General features: G+C 40.6%; 1 protein-coding gene across 4 annotated transcripts in view; it reads right to left on the bottom strand.

The window, feature by feature from the left end:
* The window catches only part of LOC122328832 (utrophin-like), a 167,864-nt gene that overhangs the window by 79,403 nt on the left and 68,461 nt on the right, over nucleotides 1–20,000 (bottom strand). Inside the window, exon 1 of one of the 4 annotated variants that reach the window (XM_043224829.1) lies at nucleotides 18,663–18,935. The exons of the other annotated variants lie outside the window; for them this stretch is intronic. Coding sequence (XP_043080764.1) covers nucleotides 18,663–18,809 — 147 coding nt within the window. The 5' untranslated portion in view covers nucleotides 18,810–18,935. Of the gene's footprint in view, nucleotides 1–18,662; nucleotides 18,936–20,000 lie in introns of those variants that run through there. 4 annotated transcript variants of the gene reach the window in all.

Genomic DNA, 20,000 nt, shown 5'->3' with positions numbered 1-20,000 from the left:
TTTTTGTTGTTAAAATGAGTGAGAATGTTACGTGATTTACATTTTTAGTAAGTAAAAAATTAAAGTTGTTAAACAAAAAAACAAAAATAATATATATACACATACACACACACACATATTAGTGCTGTCAAACAATTAATCATGATTAATCCCATTCAAAATAGGTTTTCATAAATTTTATACATTTAATATGTAAACATAACATTTTTCTTATATTCTGACCATGTACATACACACACATGCACACATACAAATATACAATAAACTCAATTTTCTTTGGATATTGTTTGTGTGCTACAGTTGTAAAACAGACATAGTCATAAAATCTAGTCAGCGTTAAGATTTTTTTGAGTGCTCCTCTGCATATTTTAGCATCTATTACTCTCTGTTTTCCGTTCTATCATTATTCCACAGCAGTACTTCTCAAACATTTTAGGCCGATAGCACCTTTGATCCAAATAAGCATTAACAATCATGTTCCTCTTATCAACACTGAGCAAAACCGACATCTCAGAGCGCAGGTTTAAGGCCTGTGTGAGCAGCGTAACGCCGTATGTTGGTGTAATAATACACAGATTAATATCAATGTAGTCAATCTAAATTGTGGCCGTAGCACCCTCATCAGTCCCTTGACAGACCTGTTAGGGACCCTGCATGAGCAGCATTTAAAACACACACCATGTTTTTTGCAGTCCAATTCAGATGCATCAATAATACATATATTGTGGAATTTGGGGCAGTGTAGTCTATTTCTCAACGCCTCTCGTCTGTCTAGAAGCGCTTGAACTGCTGTCAGAACGGCTGCATTATAGATGCGCTCAAAACTGAGAGCTGAATGCAGCGTTCCAGCGAGTCAGAAAGCAGATGTCTACAAATTCAGCATTGAGACGTCTACTTCCAGCAAACAGAACAAAACCCCAAACTTTTCAGATCACATACACCCAAAACTTTACTTTAAATGAGTAGTTCGCCTAAAAAAATGAAAATTCCCCGAAAATGTGCTCACCCTCTGGCCATATAAGATGTAGTTGATTTGATTTCTTCGTCGTATTTAGAGAAATTTTGTCAGTGGCTCATAAATGGGTCCTCTGTGGTGAATGGGTGCCGTCAGAATGAGAGACTATACAGCTGATAAAAACTTTGCAATTATCTATAAGTAATTTGTCAACTAAAGGTTTGTAGATAACTGACACTTTAAACTTAGATTTAAGTTTAAAGACCTTTAAACTTAAAACGGATTCATAAAAAAATACGAATCCGCAAGCTAAGCTAAGCAAGCCACTTTCAAAAGAAATGAACGGGTGCATTATTTTCCACATACAACGCAATCCGAACCTTAAATGCGTGTCGTCAAAAAAGTTTGAGACGAGATCCTTGCCGTTTTTACGACATGATTGTATAATACGGTCACAACGAATACATGTTTTTTCAGCCGTCTACATTGACATCTGAGGAGATAACGAAGATTAAACCACTGTTTTTTTTTTTATCCTAAAACATAAAATGTGTAGCTTTATCGTCCCGCCATCGCAGCGCTGCATTCCTCAGTAATAGCAGCTCACTCCTCCCTCAACACACGCTTATCAGACCAGAGCCACTTCCTCCCGCTCCACCAACACTCAACACACACAGATACACCTAGAGCTTAGGGTACGCTTTATACAGACACTCTACTAAAAAGTAGAAGTAAGAAGAAGAAGAACAACAACAAGTAACTCTGTAACTGTCGACTAATTCTCATTCATTCCCAGCTACATGTCTGCTAACTCTCACTGTAGACTGTTAGGTTTGGTTTAGGGTTAGTAGAATCAGTTGACATACTTGACATATATAAAACACTGATATTACAGTAACATCACCTAACTAAAAATTAAATCGCTAGCTACACTTCTCCAAGACAGGTTGATGAGTTGTTTTTTTTCTTTTGATTATTAATTTTTTAGAAAAAAAGTGAATACTTTTATTTACCAAGGAGGCATTAAATAGAGCGGATCTGACATTTCAAATGAATGAATTAATTTTCTATGCTTTAGAGAATCATGGAATGCAAGAATTAAATTGAAAATGCTGAAATAACCTTGGATCGAGTTGGTTTTAAAACAACAACGCCGCACAGGTGATGTAGAGGTCACCTGACCGATGCTGTTATTTCCTGTAGAGGCAGATATCAGTGAAATGATAGAGATCTTCATTTGACGGACACAAATGAAAGACAACTCATCGATCGCGGCGTAATTAAAGATGAGCAGAGATCCCAGAGCATCCAGATCCAGACTAGCACTCGCTCACTAGTTTAACAGAAGTGGGTTGTGTATGAACTTAAACCACCGAAATAAATAAACTTGCAGCATTTTCTGACGCAATGTAAATGTTTGGGCTGCTTTCACAAGCGGTCTGAAGACTGTTGAAAACCCAGCGCTGCATCACAGGAATAAATTACAATTCACAATTAATTCACAGAAAAAGGCTACGATATTTCACATTATGGCTGGTTTTGCCAGTCTTGGTGAGCAGAAGAGATTTCTTAAAGGTTTTTCACCTTTAGTTTGACATCAGAAAAGGCCAGTCCTCCTGCTGATGTCAAACAGACTCGTGCAGACCTCTGAGGATCCTCTTCCAGGACTCAATGGGATTTCTGGGAGGAGACTAGAGGGACGTCTCTGAATCAGGTCAGAGTCTGACGGCTGAATAAGGTCGTGATATGTCTAGAGAGAACCGTTTCTTACTCTCCTGATCTTCATAAACACAGGAGGTCTCGCGTTAAACCTAAAGCAGGTGTCGTGGGAAAGAAGCTTTTCCAAAGCATTCCAGCCAAAGCTTCTCGTGATGAACACACACACACACTTATCCTTCCACAAACTAATGATCATGTGTTCACCTCTCACATTATAAAATAAAATAACGAAAAACATGGACAAAACACTAATAATATGCAACATACAGCACAGGTTAAATATAATATTATATTAATATATTATTTATATACCATAACACGTTTTAGCGAGTACGCAAGTAATTTTTTTTAACATGTATAAATACTGTTATTTTAAAACATTATATAAAAAATGAATAAAAGATATTTCCCACCCCATTAAAAATTACCAAAAATTAAATAAGCAATTAAACTAATAAGAAGCCAGTGCCACAGTCAATTCAGTTTCGCTATAATTATATGCAAACAGAAAATGGTTACTTTAAAATGTAATAATATTTATAATTTATGATAATGCAGCCTTGGTGCGCAGAAGAGACTTCTTCCAAAAACACAAATCTAGCTCTTTTTTGTTTTGTTTTTGCAAAAGCAGCACATTTATTTATGATTTGCTACTGCTGCTTTGTCTTCTTTATTACACCAGGCTGCTGGATTGTTTTCCAAAACTTCTAAGCACTTTCATCATTTAAACAATCAAAGGAATCATTAACTAGCTGGAATCGGAACTGGAACCAGATTTGTTAAATGAATGATTATATTCCAACGAAAAGAGAAGAACAACCAGCAGCTACTGTACATCTCTCTCTCTCACACACACACACACACAGTCTCGTGGGAGCAGATGGGTGGTGTGCTAGACATCTGTACAGCCAATCAGATGATAAGAGAGGATTTCCACGACGACCAGAACAGAACATTTAAGATTCTTTCTGTCTCAAAGGGGAAAAGGGCAGAGATTAGAAGAAAGGCCGTCCGACAATCACTCCTAACACGAGAGAGAGAGAGAGAGAGAGAGAGAGAGAGAGAGAGAGAGAGAGAGAGAGAGAGAGAGAGAGAGAGAGAGAGAGAGAGAGACAGAGAGAGAGAGAGAGAGAGACAGAGAGAGAGAGAGAGAGAGAGAGAGAGAGAGAGAGAGAGAGAGAGAGAGAGAGAGAGAGAGAGAGAGAGAGAGAGAGAGAGAGAGAGACAGAGAGAGAGAGAGAGAGAGAGACAGAGAGACAGAGAGAGAGAGAGAGAGAGAGAGAGAGAGAGAGAGAGAGAGAGAGAGAGAGAGAGAGAGAGAGAGAGAGAGAGAGAGAGAGAGAGAGAGAGAGAGAGAGAGAGAGAGAGAGAGAGAGAGAGAGAGAGAGAGAGAGAGAGAGAGAGAGACAGAGAGAGAGAGAGAGAGAGAGAGAGAGAGAGAGAGAGAGAGAGAGAGAGAGAGAGAGAGAGAGAGAGAGAGAGACAGAGAGAGAGACAGAGAGAGAGAGAGAGAGAGAGAGAGAGAGAGAGAGAGAGAGAGAGAGAGACAGAGAGAGAGACAGAGAGAGAGAGAGAGAGAGAGAGAGAGAGAGAGAGAGAGAGAGAGAGAGAGAGAGAGAGAGAGAGAGAGAGAGAGAGAGAGAGAGAGAGAGAGAGAGAGAGAGACAGAGAGAGAGAGAGAGAGACAGAGAGAGAGAGACAGAGAGAGAGAGAGAGAGAGAGAGAGAGAGAGAGAGAGAGAGAGAGAGAGAGAGAGAGAGAGAGAGAGAGAGAGAGAGAGAGAGACAGAGAGAGAGAGAGACAGAGAGAGAGGAGAGAGAGGATGAGTCAAGAGACAGAGAGAGAGAGAGAGAGAGAGAGAGAGGGAGGTGAAGAGGATGGTCAATCTCAAGTGGTTAAATTTGGGCTTGAAGATGAAGAGACAGACTGATGGAAGCTTCTGTGAAACACAATCAGCAGCTCTCTGCTCTCATTCACGATCCAGCCAAACTCATTCTCCACATCAGAACACTGTGTGTGTGTGTGTGTGTGTGTGTGTGTGTGTGTGTGTGTGTGTGTGTGTGTGTGTGTGTTTTATGCATCTGCTGATCTATCATTTCTGCTCACAGACACATTAAACACAGCATCTGTGTGAGCAGCAGATCACTGACCTCAGACCTGCTGCTAAACTCACTTCATACAACCAGTCTGTCTGTCTATATCTGTAGGTCTGTCTGTCTGTCTTCTCTTTTTTTCCATTTCAGATTATTATTCAGAATTTACCAAAATATATTGAAATTAAGATTTTTTTTTTAAACATTCCAGGTTTCTTTTTATGACAGAATTGGAATTATATTTTTTATGCAAGCATATACGTATGCACAAATGTATGTGTATAGATTTATTCAAGATTTATTTAGTCAGAACTTGTCGTGTCATCACCAGCGGTTCGCTTCTAAGAGTTACAAGAGAACCACGGAGGAGTTCGGATGAACCTCAGGACCCCAGACCACCTGCAAAAACACTTTCACATCAAGCGATCTCTCCGACAGACGAGCCTTAGACAGAAGAGAGAGAGAGAGAGAGAGAGAGAGGGCTGCTAATGTACAAAAGAGAGAACTTAATGAAGTTAATGAGCTGGTTTGGCTGAACGCTGGGATCTGCAGCTGCTGGTCCAGGACACGGGCGAGAGCGTTCCCGACGGAAGTCTGACGTATTAGCAGCGCATTAGAAACGCTGCTGGATGAAAAGAGCACAACAAACACTCTCACACACCCCGTCACATGACAGCGGGCTGCTGGGAAGCGGTCGTCATGACACCGGAGATATCAGATGTGCTGAGGTCAGGTGATGGGTTTGTGATGGCTTCTCGTCGAGCGCGGTCAGCAATCTTCCCTCAAACCCGGTACAGTCCATCCAGAGAAACTCTCTCTCTCTCTCTCTCTCTGCTCCATTAGACAGCAAATGGACTAAATGTGCTTTATGTAGCTGATCTGCTTTTACATCTAAATGCATTAAAAATCAATGACGCACGCTGGCAAAGAAAGCCTACATAGTTCAGTTTGACTAACATTTGCACGCGTCTGTGTGTCGGCGCTATCACTCCACTCCACAGGAGCACCACACCAGAACTCACGAGGACACACAACCACACAGCTGACCAAACGTGTCAATTCCGCAGATTCGTACGCAGCTAATTTGATTGATTAAAGCAGGTTTAAAGCATTATTTTACTGATGATCGTTACTTTTACTCTTCTTTAAATAAAAAAATCATTTAATGACAAAAACATAAAGTGGTTGGAAGTGTGCATTTTTTTCTGCTGTTTTGCAGCAACTATATCATGACCCATACCACTACTATGGTATAAAATCCCTTGAAGGCTTGGGGGGCTGGAGCGGTGCACGTATGTCATGCTACATGCGCTCTGGTTTTTGTGCAGCGTGATAGAGACGTGATCCAGCGGGTCACTTAACCACACTGACACCAACACGCGCTTTAAATCACGGCTGAGGACCAGATGCCGTCACACCGCCACAAGGTCTCTCTCCGCCTCTGATATACGGTCTGTCTGCCTCTATCTCAGAGGTGAAGGCTTCCGGCTAAACAGGCACATTTGGAGAAACCGAGATGAATGAGGCACAGGAAAAGACTTTAAGGTCGGACTGAATGGGTAGCCTAAAAAACAAACATCAGAAAAAGAACTAAACGAACCAAACGCATCAGAAGGTCATAAGTGACGGAAAGACGACCTCTGAAAGACTAGACCCAATACCGTCTTTCACGGACGGAGAGCTATTAAGTTGCTAAATAAATGCCATGGTCTTATTGTGTCTCTTAAACCTAAATATTAAACTCTGGCCTGCAACTTCTTCCCGCGATGTTTGTGCTTTATGCAAAAACGGTAACTTAACGTAGCTCTTGCTTTTCTGAATCATCATGCCTTGTCACGGCATAAAATTAACAGAGAGCTGCATAAATGATTTATAAGAATTTATAAGGTGCATTGCAAGTCATCACTACGGCATTAAAACTACTTTTATAATGCATTATACATAAAGGTTTTAAGTAAAGTGTTACCATTTAATTGAGTAAATATGTAAAATAAATCAAAATCTAATTATACCAATGCATATTACTAATAAAAAAAATAACGGTAAGGAAATATCTTCATGGAACATGATCTTTACTTAATATCCTTACATTTTTTGGCATAACGGAAAAATGTATCATTTTTGACCCGTGAAATGTAATTTTGGATATTTCTACAAATATACCGTGCTACTTAAGATTGCCTTTGTGCTCCAGGGTCACATATTGATCAATTCCTATTATACAGATCGATATCGAAGAAGGGACTAGTAAGAAACGACTCAAAACCCCTCAACGCGCTCTAAAACAGCGGTGAGTTATCTCGCGACGTCGCAAGAAATGACAAATCCGAAAACGTATTAACCTCCAAAAAGGAAATAAACTTACTCCACAGGGCTGATACAGACCAGAGAGGGGGACACTTGTGAGACGAAAAGACGCGAGATGTGAATGTGTAGTTACTCTGTCACCTGATCCCGTCTGTTTTGATTCGTCTTTGATCCTCCCTCACTAGGGGACGAGACGTGTCACTTCCCCCGAATCTCCCGCTCCTCCTCGGAAAGCTCGCAGACAAGAAACGAACCGCGGCGAGGCGGTCCTGACAAACATTCCTGGAAGTTTCCGCATTCGTTATCTCGCCTCGCCGCGCCGGCAAATGTGACGACAAATTACAGCAGAACTCTCGGACGGCCCTCTGACAAGCACGCTGTGATTTAATGAAGCAGCTCAACCCCTGTGTGCTTGCCCGGCGTGACAAAAAAATGGGCCGAGAGGATGTCGGTAAACTCATTTAAGCCAATTGTCTTGATGTACGTTTAATATTACCGCTGATTTGCTATTAGTCAGTGAGGAATATCACAAAGGGGTGTGCGATATCGACAAACAAAAAATAAAATCGCACTATTTTTGGGGATAATTAGACTCTATATTGCTGGTGTGTTATCGTGCTGGTATCTTAAGTACAGCTGACTCCTAAAGTCTTTGATGTTCTTCATATTCGATATCCTTTTGTGTGAAATTAAAACCGCCAGTAGGTGGAAGTACGTCACAGTAAATAAAGAAGTCGTTGCGACTGAACCGAATCACCGCAACGTTGCTCAGAGACGCAAAATAATGCTGCGGTTGTGTTTGGAATCATTTTTTGTTGTCGAAACGCATGAAAACGTCAAATATGGCAGCTAAAACGTAAGTCTCGTATCTCAATTATTGCAAAAATCTAAATTAATGTGCGATTGGTTTCAAGGCACTTCATGAATCACGCAGTGAAAGAACACTCTAAACGCACTAGTAAGCTTCGTAGAGGTGTTTTGCGCAAAACACTCGATTATGTCAAATTGCACAACGTTAAAACAACGATTACGGTGCTATGGCAGACGATACACAGAGCTCAGCCTACTAACAATCCGGTTTGTTACGCTCAGTCGGAGGTGCCTAAAGGATCTGAAAACATGTTAAAACGTCCACTGAAATATCTTCGGCGGCTCAAGTGCGCTATTGTGTGCGAGTGAACTGGCGTCAATTGGTTTTCATTTTTTCAGTGCATTTTACTGTGAGAAGTCAAGCTGATTTCTGCGTTTAGCCTCAGTGTGAGCGCAACATTAACATGACTTTAGCGGTGAAGGGCTTTCCTGTGCATCGTGTACTTGAGGAAAAATTCAATTATTTAATCAGCGAGGGAATGCTCAAAGAGACTGCACAGCAGAAGCCATGTGTGTCCACGAAAAAGACTTGTATTACTTAAACACAAATCACATTTTCCATCCCACTTCTCAGCGGTTATTTAACAAGACTCAAGGTATCTAATGGTCCTTGACCCCTTTGATGCAAAACTATTGTGAAAACATAAAAGTAACATAAAACCCAGAAGTTCCTTAACATTAACATTTACTGAATCTGAATTAGTCTGCAAGTTTTGATATCAGACGAATATTCGGATGAATATTTGGATGTGCGTAGCACCTACAGCTCTGCAGATCTAATCCTTAAATACAAATTCCAAGTTTATTTGAGCAATTTAAACTGATCTTAACCGGGTGTGTTTCTTACATCTTGAAAATTTAGTTCATACTTTCTTTGGATCAAAAACACACAAGTGCACCTCAGGGGGGCAATCTAAAAGTCCAGCAACTAAAACAGTACTAGTTCTCCAAACGTTATCCTCCATAACATCATTAGGAGTAACTAAGAGGCCAGTTGTTAAACTCGCTTTCGCTTGCCCTGATCTGACCCGATCTGATCAAACACTTTTTAATAAGTCTGTTTTAACATCAGTGGAATATTCTGCTCCGAGTGAGCTAATTAGCGTCATGAGTGTCTGCACTATGGTATTTTAATGAGCTGCGGTTATGCAAGGGCCACCATCACATCATATTACACATTCCGGCGTGTTAATATAACAAGATTGCTTCACGGGATCAGAAAGAGCTGTTGGTTACCATGGCAATGTTTGATTATGATGTCACGGTGAATCTGACTGTTGCATCATCAGTCAGGGACATTCAAATAGATCAGATTGTGACAGCTCAGTTGAAGCAGAACAGCCATCTGACCTGAATGGAAAATAAACCAGAGAAACTAAATCAAACTAGTCTTCAACTAACACACGGTCTCTCTGAAAGTTGGCTAATGCACCGTCCATAGGAATAATTACTGATGCAATACGATTGAGTACAATCAACACAATCCAAATTTTAAGACCTATCGAACAAACTCGATTTCCTCGCAAAATTGTGATGAGAAACAGTGTTTGAGAAATCAGTCTACACATAAAATACTGGTCACAATTTACTGGTTACTTTCAAAATAATAATAGTATAGCACTATTACATACAAAGTAGTGCTATCAAATGATTAATCGTGACATCCAAAAAGTTTTGTTAATTTAGGATACATGTGGTGCCAACAATGAGCAAATGTATTTAATATCCCAAATATAACTGATAGCAAGGGCATTATCTCTAAGTAAGACTGCCATCTATACACCTTCTGGTTCAAAAACAGAAACTAAGCTGGTAGTATACACATTTGTGTGTGTGTGTGTGTGTGTGTGTGTGTGTGTGTGTGTGTTCTTGTCTTGTAAGAGCCTGCAGTCGAAGAATATCTAATCAAAGATCAGCTTGCTTGTGTCTGCCACTCCACCTTGAGCAGAACACTATTGAACTGACCCTGAATAAGTAGGATGGATTATCTGAATGCAAACGCTCTTAGTGATTAGATAGAAAAAGCATTTGTATGTGAGCGTATTTCAGAAGAAGCAACATTATTATAAGCGGCTGTTTGCACTCTTCCAAAACACTGCCTATGCCATTAAAAAGTTGTTTTTTTCAGTAAGTTTAAAACCGGTGAGATTGAGAAAATCGGAAAGAGAAAGAGAGAAAGAGAGAAAGAGAGAAAGAGAGAGAGAGAGAGAGAGAGAGAGAGAGAGAGAGAGAGAGAGAGAGAGAGAGAAAGATGTACCAAACAACACTCCGGGGCATAACAGTGGCTTCCTAATGATTGTAAGAATGGGAGAGAGAGTGACAGGCAAGGCCAAAAAATAGAGACAGACTGAGAGAGAAAAAGAGTACCTGTCACACAAAACCTTCATTGCTTCTGGAAGCCAGTACCAAGAAAGAGGTATGTGTAGGAATATTTTTGCAAGAGAAAATTCAATTCAAAATACATCTTTGAGCTATTTCCTCAGTCTATTCAGAGACATATGAAAGTGTGTGTATGATTTGTGCTTGTGTATGGCATGTGTGTGTCTAGAGAGAGGATGTATTCTAGTCACTTGTATTCAGCCTCAAAAAAAAAAAAAGGACGAAATGAGAAGGGTTTTATGACAGCAAACTCCCATGATGCACCAATGAGTGACACAGTAGTAGAGTGCGTTCAGAACTCTTGATTAGACTCCCTCTCAATAGGCTTTGACATCTTTCTAAATATACACACACACACACACACCAGCGCCTGCAGTACAGACCCTCGGGACTCTTTACTGAAGTCTATTCACGCTGATATCATACTTTACATTATAAATACTATATCATAACCAACCAAAATAACGCTTTACATGACATGGGTGGAAAATGGGGAAGCAGAAGTAAAGGATGTGGAAGTAAGAAGAAAAGGCAAAGAGGGATTGAATACAGAAGATGTAAAGAGATTGAGTTGACAAAAAAATGCAGCAGGAGTTATTAAGGAAATATGTACAATACATATAGCTAAAATTAGACAGAGCAATGGTAGAGCTAGACAACAGAGAAGAAATGAAAAGAGGCAGAATTAGAGTTAGAAGTAGAGACACTGGAAATAGAGAAGGTGGCAGAGATTCAGCAGCCGTGTCAAATTTATAGAAATTCACAGTCCTGACGAGTTTCTGTCTGTCACTTTTTTATGCAAACCTGAGCATCTTGATTAACTGGAGCTATACACCGCCTTATGGTGGCTCTACTCAAGCAGAGTTTGATACCCATGGGCTGGGGCTAAACATGAAGCAAAGTCAGAATTAAGTGTAAAAAAACTGAATTAGAGGTAGAAAGAGCAGAGACAGAGTCAAAACTAGAAGTATAGCTAGTCCCAGAGGCTGACCTAGAGGTTCATGAAGACTCAGAAGAAATAAACTGAGCAGGGGAAGAGTCTGCAAGCTTCGGGACAGGTGGCAAGTTAGAGCTAAATTCTGCACTAAAGTAGCCCTCCAGAAGCAGAACTACAAACTCCTGAACTAAAGGAAGAAAAGTCAGCAGAGGTAGATTAAATAAAAAGAAGAGAGCAGAGGCAGAAGTACACCGGCTACTACAGAGGTAAATTCAACAGTAAAGTAATTAGCAGGGTAAGAGTTATCAGGTTCAGCTGTGAGGAGAGTCAGTAGAGGTAAGGTCAGTAGAGGCACACCTTAAAGTACAGTAATCGAGTTCGAGGAAGTCGAGCTAAAAGGGACAGTGATCAGTAGAGGTATTTGTAAGGCCAGAAGCAAAAGTAGAGCATGAGTGTCAAAATCTGCTCACGGAGGACCAACACCATGCAGAGTTTAGTTTTGGAAGTTTCTAGCAATCCTGCAGATCTTGATTAGTTGGTTCATGTGTGTTTGAAGTTAAACTCTGCAGGATATTGGCCATACAGAAGCAGATCTACAAGTAGAGCTAACCGACTATTTGGATGGGACAGGAATCTATTCTCCAAATCATTAATTAAAACATTATGTATACAATCACGGGATGGAGGTGCCAGAGGTACGTATTCTGTTTGCCACTCTCTTTGATATACAGTGACAGTCACCGAGTTAATTTGGTTTTTAATAAAGCTTTTAATCTCAGAGATTTATGAGGCTTTATAATCCAAACCTACAGTTTAGCCAGTGTATATTAGCGTGTGTAGAACATCAGCACCAACATGCTAATTGTGAGCAAAGGTTTGCAAAAGCCTTGTGCGGTAAGGACTTGGTCGATATCCGATCGATATCTGATCAATAGGCATGAGAAAGTAATCTGACAGAACAGTAAGGTCAATCCCATCTTTGGTCCCATCTGTTTAGCAGTCCTGACATTAATTCCCAACAGAAACGACACGTGTATGAGCTTTAGAGGGTCTGATCTATATAACACTCAGAGCAGGAACCTTTATATATATGAGTGTGCAGTGAATGCTTTTGTTTAACAGATCCTTCTTTGTTCATTGCTCTTTGTCACGCATGAATTATTTAGCAGGTCCAGCGAAGGATATTTATCTGTCTTTAGTGACTTTAGTCCTGGTTCTGTGCCCAGGAGAACATGTCTTCTATATTTATCCACAGGCATTTTACTCTCTGTGCAATAATGAATCTTTGGGGAGGTTTTTATCCATTTTATTTTCAGACTGTTAAGAAATTGCTACAGCAAGACCTGAAATGCACTGGCTAAAGAAAATAAAGAGACAGAGAGAAATGGATATAGAATTGAACCGCATTTCACTGACTCGCTGGTGCAGCAAGCAATACACTAAAGGCAGAAACTCAGTCATTTGTGAATGTTCTGCTCTTAAAATGGCATCAGTCTGTAATTATGAATGCATGAAGAGCTCTTTGTCTTTCAATGTGTAAAAGCAATCAGTCTACACACAGACATGTATAGAAGGAAGATAAACAAATGTGTGGAACTGAAGCTGAGTTAAATCACACAAGACGGAGGAGAGGAGAGGAAAAATGAGAGAAGGGAAGGGAAGGGAAGGGAAGGGAAGGGAAGAAGGAAGAGAAGAGAAGAGAAGAGAAGAGAAGAGAAGAGAAGAGAAGAGAAGAGAAGAGAAGAGAAGAGAAGAGAAGAGAAAATGAGGACAAAATAACAAGCAATCACACAAGACAAAGCAAGAACACAAAAAAAAACAAAGACGACACGAGACATGACCCATGAGCAGACCTTCAGGATGATGAAAGAGGTGCTGTCTAGATGGACAGAGCTTTGAAACAAATGAGTGTGATGAGGAAAGCTATCATTCCTTTATGTCATGCCTCGACTGCCACCCCAGAGCGAGGGATTGGACAGAAAGAAAGAGAGGAATGGAAATCTGAGCCTTTGTTCATGAGAGTGGGACGTATCGATCAGCAGAGCAGCACGTATGTATATGAAGATGTGTGTGACAGGCCCTTATTGATCAGGTGCAGTCAGAATTACACTCAAAGATGGAGAGAGAGAGAGAAATTAAACAACAACAAGTGATTTCCATCAACGTGTTCACCAGACCATACTGAGAAGGGGACAAGATGAGAGAAAAAACAAGAGGGAAAAGAAGAGGAGAAGACAGAAAAGCAGAAAGGAGGAGAGAGGCTCGTGTACAGTAGAGGATAAAGAGCATTAGAGATGAGGGTATGAGGGAAGAAGGGATGAAGAAAGAAGACAGTTGACTGGACAAGAGAGATAAGATGTTAGCTGAGGGACTCAAGCAGTGAGAAAAAAACTGGGGAAGACCAAAACAAGAGACAACAATAGAAATAAGGGAGTAGAAAAGTAGATGGGATGATGGACAAATGAGACAGGAGAGATGAGACAAGGACAGGACAGAAAAAAAGACGAGAAGAGACATGTGGTGAGGAAAGAGAAGACGAGAGACAAAGGTAGCAGACATAAGGGAAAAGAGTGGGAAAAAGACAAGAATAGAAATTAGGAGAACAAACTAGACAAGAGGAGGTAGGAATAGAGTGAAAATGACAGAAACAAGGGTCTGAGAGGACATGAGAGGTGGGGCGAGAAGAGACATGGGGAAAGAAAAGAAGAAAGTGAAGAACAGGATGAATATGAGAGGAGAAGAGCCTTTACAACCAGCAAAATCCCAGACAACTTTGTCCAAGGACAGACAATATATCACCCAATGTCAGAACAGATTTATGACCACGCCCACACATCTCTTTCCTAAAATGTGGCAAATTTTGATGATCTGACTCATAAATGCAGATTAATCTTGATCTCACTCTGGCACAGGGTACAATCTATAATCACACACACACACACACAAATATAGCACTTCCACTCAGGCTCTCAGTAATGGACATCAGTACAAATGTGCTTTAAGTGAGGGGAGGAGCTGCCGTGACTCACAATGTGTGTGCGCACTGGAGAGAAGGAGAGATGAGTTAGTGCGAAAGAGGTTGGTGTGTGAGTCTGTATGTGGGTTTGTGTGTAACATGACAGACTACTAATGCGCCATTATCTTAAAACCTCGGAATCAGCACACATGGTTGCAGTTAAGTCTCTGAACTCGGAGCCCGGTCAACAGTTATCATACCTCTGGAAAGCAGAGGTGGGCCAAACTGTACCTGCTTGGAGGGGTGGGAGTGTAGCTGTTACACAACATCAATACAACCCCAAGTCTTTTTAATCAAGAGGATTTTCTTACACATGACATCTCAGAATGGGACAATGCATTGCAAAACAGAAAAATTATTTTTGTGTACTATTGCACCTCTACCATTTACATTAGTTCATCCACCTAGAGTACTCCCGCAATCACTTGATGATTTACATCAGTTCATTCACCTTAAAGTCCCAAATTGTGACAGTGACAGAGTCAAGTACTTTAACAAAAGCCTTGTATGTTTAAATGTTTTCCTGTTATTCCAATGGTTCCAAACCATGTTCCTGGAGTAGCAACACTGCACATTTATGCATGTTTAGAAGATGCTTTTCTTGTAAAAACATGTGCATATGCTTACGCAGCTGTCATCACACCTGTCATCAGGCAACTTCTGCAGAATAGTCAAATTAATGAATAGTTCTAGTTAAAGCATGCTCTTTATGTGTGCAGGTGAAAATTTTTACCAATAATTAACAATGGATTAATCAATCGGTTTATCCCAAGGGTGTCCAATCCTGCTACTGGGGGACCAATATCCTACAGAGTTTAGCTTAAGTCCTTGATTAACTGGTTCAATTGTGTTTAATTAAGGTTGGAGCTAAACTTTGCAGGACAGTCGCCCCCAGGAGCAGGTTTGGTTAACCTAAAGGATCAGTTCCACCTTAAGAGAATGATTTCCGGCTGTAGTTCACCCACCTAGACAATACTAGAAACCTAGGGCTATGACAGTACAAGAATTTGTACCAAATTGTACCAAATATTTTTGTTGGAGTCTTTCAGTTGGGTACACATGTGCAAGGAACAAATACGGTGTTGTTTTCACCACTGCATGCATTTTACAATTTGTTTCTCCTCTAGGATAATACTGTTCACCGATATACTTTGATGCTGTGAAAGTATCCATAACGAGTTTAGTTGTTCTAGACACATTTTAAACTAAATTGAGCATGATTGTACACCAATACCATTTACATTGGTTCATTTACCTTGAAGAGTTCCACCATAACATGGCACCTTCGAAAACTAGTCCCAAATATGCTTAACAAGTAAGTGTTTTGACTAAAGCCTCATATTTTGAAACACTTGCCGATTAAGGCAGTAGTTCCCAACTATGTTCCTAGAGCCATCCTCAACATGTCTCCTCGGTCCGATTCACCTGGAGATTTAAGGTATTGGTCCTTCTACTAATGACTTGAATTAGGTGTGTTTGGTTAGAAAGACTTACAAAATGTTCAGTATTTGGAGGACCTTCAGATACGTGGTTGGACTTCGATTTCAAGTATATTAGTGTGAATTTCTATCACGCATCGAAGGGCAACTTACAACTGTGATACAATTACTTCCTCAATATAAAAAATTTGGTTATAAGTAATACCCCAAGTTTATTTAAGAGAGGGAATCATGTGAGAGGTTGCTCAAACATGGGCCCTTTACGCAGCTGGACACAGGAAAAAAATCATGAAGGAAATTATAAATGAATCATCTGGAGCCAGATGTGGACACACAGAACTGAGGCTCATTCTGGACCGGACGAATTCATCACACTCACACATTTGGAGGTGGTGCAGGAGAGCAAGTCTTCGGAGGCTCGAATGATCTCCAAAAGATGGATGTCTCCCAGGAGAGAGTAATGGAGCGCAGAATGACTGATGCCATCCCAAGGGTGCAGAGCCAGCAGTGCCGCCCAGGGACGCTTAAACGATCACCGCACCGCCTCCATCTGGCCTAGGGCTGCTTAATCGAGTGAGGACTACCTTATGTTCCTCAGGGTGGAGCTGGTGCTCGTGGAGTGTGTACGTTTCGTCTGACAGATTTCACATATGGGACTTACGAACCGATGAGTGATTTTTAGAACTTAGAGTTAATTATTGATAATTAAGTTAATTGAAAAATCTGACGCAATGCAAAAACAAAACAACAGTGTATATATGCTGTTTTTGCAGCGTTGCACGGTTATAAAAGCCAGTGAAAATGGCAAATACGGGGAAGCGTTCAGAAGTTTAATTGCCACGGACAAAAAGGCTCAGCAATTTTTATTTTACAACATCTTTAGGAAAAACAACCACCACGTTCTGCATGAGCTAAGATACATGCACAGAAACCAACACGCATGCTGACTGACAACCACTAAGTTTATGGTCTGAACCGGTTCGCTCTGATAAAGATGTTCATTTACATAGCAAGAAAACCGCAGAGTCGTTCTGGATACAAGATTTTTATAACCGCTGACTGTTTCCACTGGGACTCAGAGCATGATTTTATTTTTTTGATGAACCTTTGCACAGAATTTAACAAAGATTTGCTCCCATGTGATAGAAAAAGGAAAAAAAAAAACAGGTGCCACTGAGAAATATCTCTGAAACAAAATCAAAACCATCATATTTTTCCTTGATTGAGACACTTAATCTCACAAATTCAGTCAGTTCCTGTAATAAATGTATATCACTTTAGATAACAGCATCTGCTTTTCTGCACATGATGCATAGCTTAATCTAATGTCACTCTTTATTTTCCATTTAAACTCACCTCTTTTTCCTTTTAATCTTTCCACTCCCTTGAAACGGGCTGATTTTTATGGGGTTATATCGCAAAAACAGGACTTGTTTGCTCTGCTTGAATTAAGTTAGATGTAGTATGTGACATATTCCACTATTCACAAATCAAAACTCCCAGTACACCCAGACCACTTACTGAAACGTTCAACCTGTGCAACCAGACAGACATGCTGTGAAGATTTCAGTAATAAGCCATTTAGCTCTCCACAGCTGAAAGTGAAAATCACGTCAGAACATCAACCAGAGCATGTTTGATGCAGCAGGATGTTGATGCAAGGGGCTACCAGTGCAAAAAATGTCCTATAAATATGAATCAATGGATGGTTAGGACAAAACTCTTATTAATATGTACAAAATTAAACTCTTATTAATATGTACAAACTTCTTTTTATCGTGTCATTTCTAATGTGCAGCAAAAGTGGGTAATATTAACGCAAAGGCATCTTAAATATATATATAAAATCAGCATTTAGCAGCTGGGCCACCCCCAACTGAATGACGAATGACAAATATCGACTGACCACAATAATCTATCGTGATTGATAGTCAATATTGTGATTGTAACAAAACCAGCTCTTTTAATTGTTTATATTTAAAAGATCAGCAAAAGGGTGAACATGCAAAACGACTGAATTGCATTCATTTATAATGCAATGAATAACAACATTTTGGTGCCGAGTATGACCCACTTCAGAGGCGCGAACTCCGTAATCTTACAATAACAGAGACCCGGTCTTACTTTCACACACACGACGCTGCCACGTGCTGCTGTCTCTTTAATAAACACACACACACACACACACACACACACACACACACACACAAGATGAAGTCGCTATTGTTTGAAAAGCTCTCCATCTCAGCAGCATGATGTGTTGTGTGTGTAAATCCTGTGAGGATTTCAGCTAAACACTGAATATCAGAACAGCTGTTGCTTTCTCTAATCTCACACACACACACACACACACACTCAAAGGATGATTGCTGACAGCTCACGCTGACAGCAGCTAAACATAGCATCACTCAAACACAATATTATTAACTGGAATCTTAACATCTTAACTTAACATCTCTTATACTTTATATCGGATTAGTTTCTTTTAAATGTCCCTTCCGCTCCAATGTGGAGAGATTTTGTGTTCATCTCACAACAAACTGCAAACTACATCACCATTCAAATCAAACTCTTGCACGCTTTCAGAAGATATCCCATCCAAATTCATCAAGGATAAATAAATCAACGTCATTCAAATGTTCACGCCAGATCTGCACTGTCTGTGGTTTTGTGCGAATTACCAATATTCCCATTCGGTATAAAGAACAGAACTAAACAACATAAATCGCGAACTTGAGCTATTTTTAATGCGATAAAACAAGACAAAGTATGAAATAAAAATATCAGCAAAAACAGATTACTGTAAAGGATGTCACTGGGAGGAAAAAAAACAAGTAAAAAGCCTACAAAAAAACTAGAACTTCAACAGAACTCACGATAAACCAAACTAAGTCCAACTATGGATCGGATGAAAGCGCTTCGGCGAGTGTGTGCGCGAGACACTGACCTTGCACAGTTTCTGGTAACGCGGTGAGGATATCGCCATTCTCTGGAGCCGGTGCAAGAAGACCACCACTTTCTGCAGAGACGTCCGAACTACAGCCATCATCTTAACTCTGCCAGCACACGACTGCCAGCGTCTGAGAGCACGCATCCTCACCGCCACACACACACACACACGCGCGCTCGCATATCCCCCACCACCAGCCGAGCGAAATGTGACGAGCCCTGACAAACATGTCCCACACACACACACACACTCGCGCGCACGCTCAAGCGCTCGCTCCTCTCCAGCGATAAACAAGAGTCATGGAGAGAGAATTAACACCGAACGACAAAAGAGACAATGAACGAGGGAGAGAAAGATGCTCTGAGAGAGAGAGAGAGAGAGAGAGAGAGAGAGAGAGAGAGAGAGAGAGAGAGAGAGAAGGGGGTGATACAACGGATGGAGAGAAACTCCGGAGAGCCTTCGAGAGACGGAGCGTCTCTTTCAGCGCCAAAAGAATGAGAACGAGAGGGTGTATGAATTCATAAAGGGACTGAGTGAGGGTGACACACTTTACTGAAAGAGAGCGCATCTCCTGAGAGACAGAGAAATGGAGCAGAGAGACACATCAGAGAAACGAGGGAGACACGGGGAGAGCGGTCATGACTCTAAATGACGCGGCGTGAAAGTGCTATTATTATCTCATTCTGCGCTTCTGATGACCCTTGACGACAAACGTTCACAAAGCCAACATGAAATCAATACTGACCCCATTTACGCCCTTAAAGGAGCACTTCACCCAAAAATGACAACTGTGGCCACGTTTCGTTCCAGACCCGTGCGAGTGACTTTCTCCCTCGAGACGCAAAATGAGAAATTTTGAAATATGCGCTGCTTGATCTTTTCCATGCAATTACAAGCTTAATTTCAAGTTAAGGTTTCCAGAAAGACACGGAAGCCAAATAACATTATCATTATAGTGCAGAGATTAAAAAAACCCCTAAAGCTTATGAAACCATTCAATAGCTTTAACTTAACTATTATTCGTCTGATACCATATTATAAACCATATATCTATTTAGTTGAGATCCATTTGAGGATTCAGTTCACAAAACCAATCCAATAATTCATTCTTGCATCGGTTCCAGTTCTCAGGTTCTCAATGATCTAGTTGTAAAGACTAAACGATGGAGGAAGGGAAAGATTTTAGTTCATAATAAAACCTTGTGCCAAACAGACCGCTATCATGGTACTTCTATGGTGTTTTACGTCCTTTTTTAAGCTGGAACGCATCTGTCTTCATTCACTGTAATTGTATGAAAAAGAGCGACCAGCCCGGTCTTCAAGACATCTTCTATT

Source organism: Puntigrus tetrazona, chromosome 23 (genome assembly GCF_018831695.1).
Source record: "Puntigrus tetrazona isolate hp1 chromosome 23, ASM1883169v1, whole genome shotgun sequence".
NCBI lineage: Eukaryota > Metazoa > Chordata > Actinopteri > Cypriniformes > Cyprinidae > Puntigrus > Puntigrus tetrazona.
Note: the sequence above shows the minus strand (reverse complement) of the source record. Positions and strands in the feature narration are given on the sequence as shown.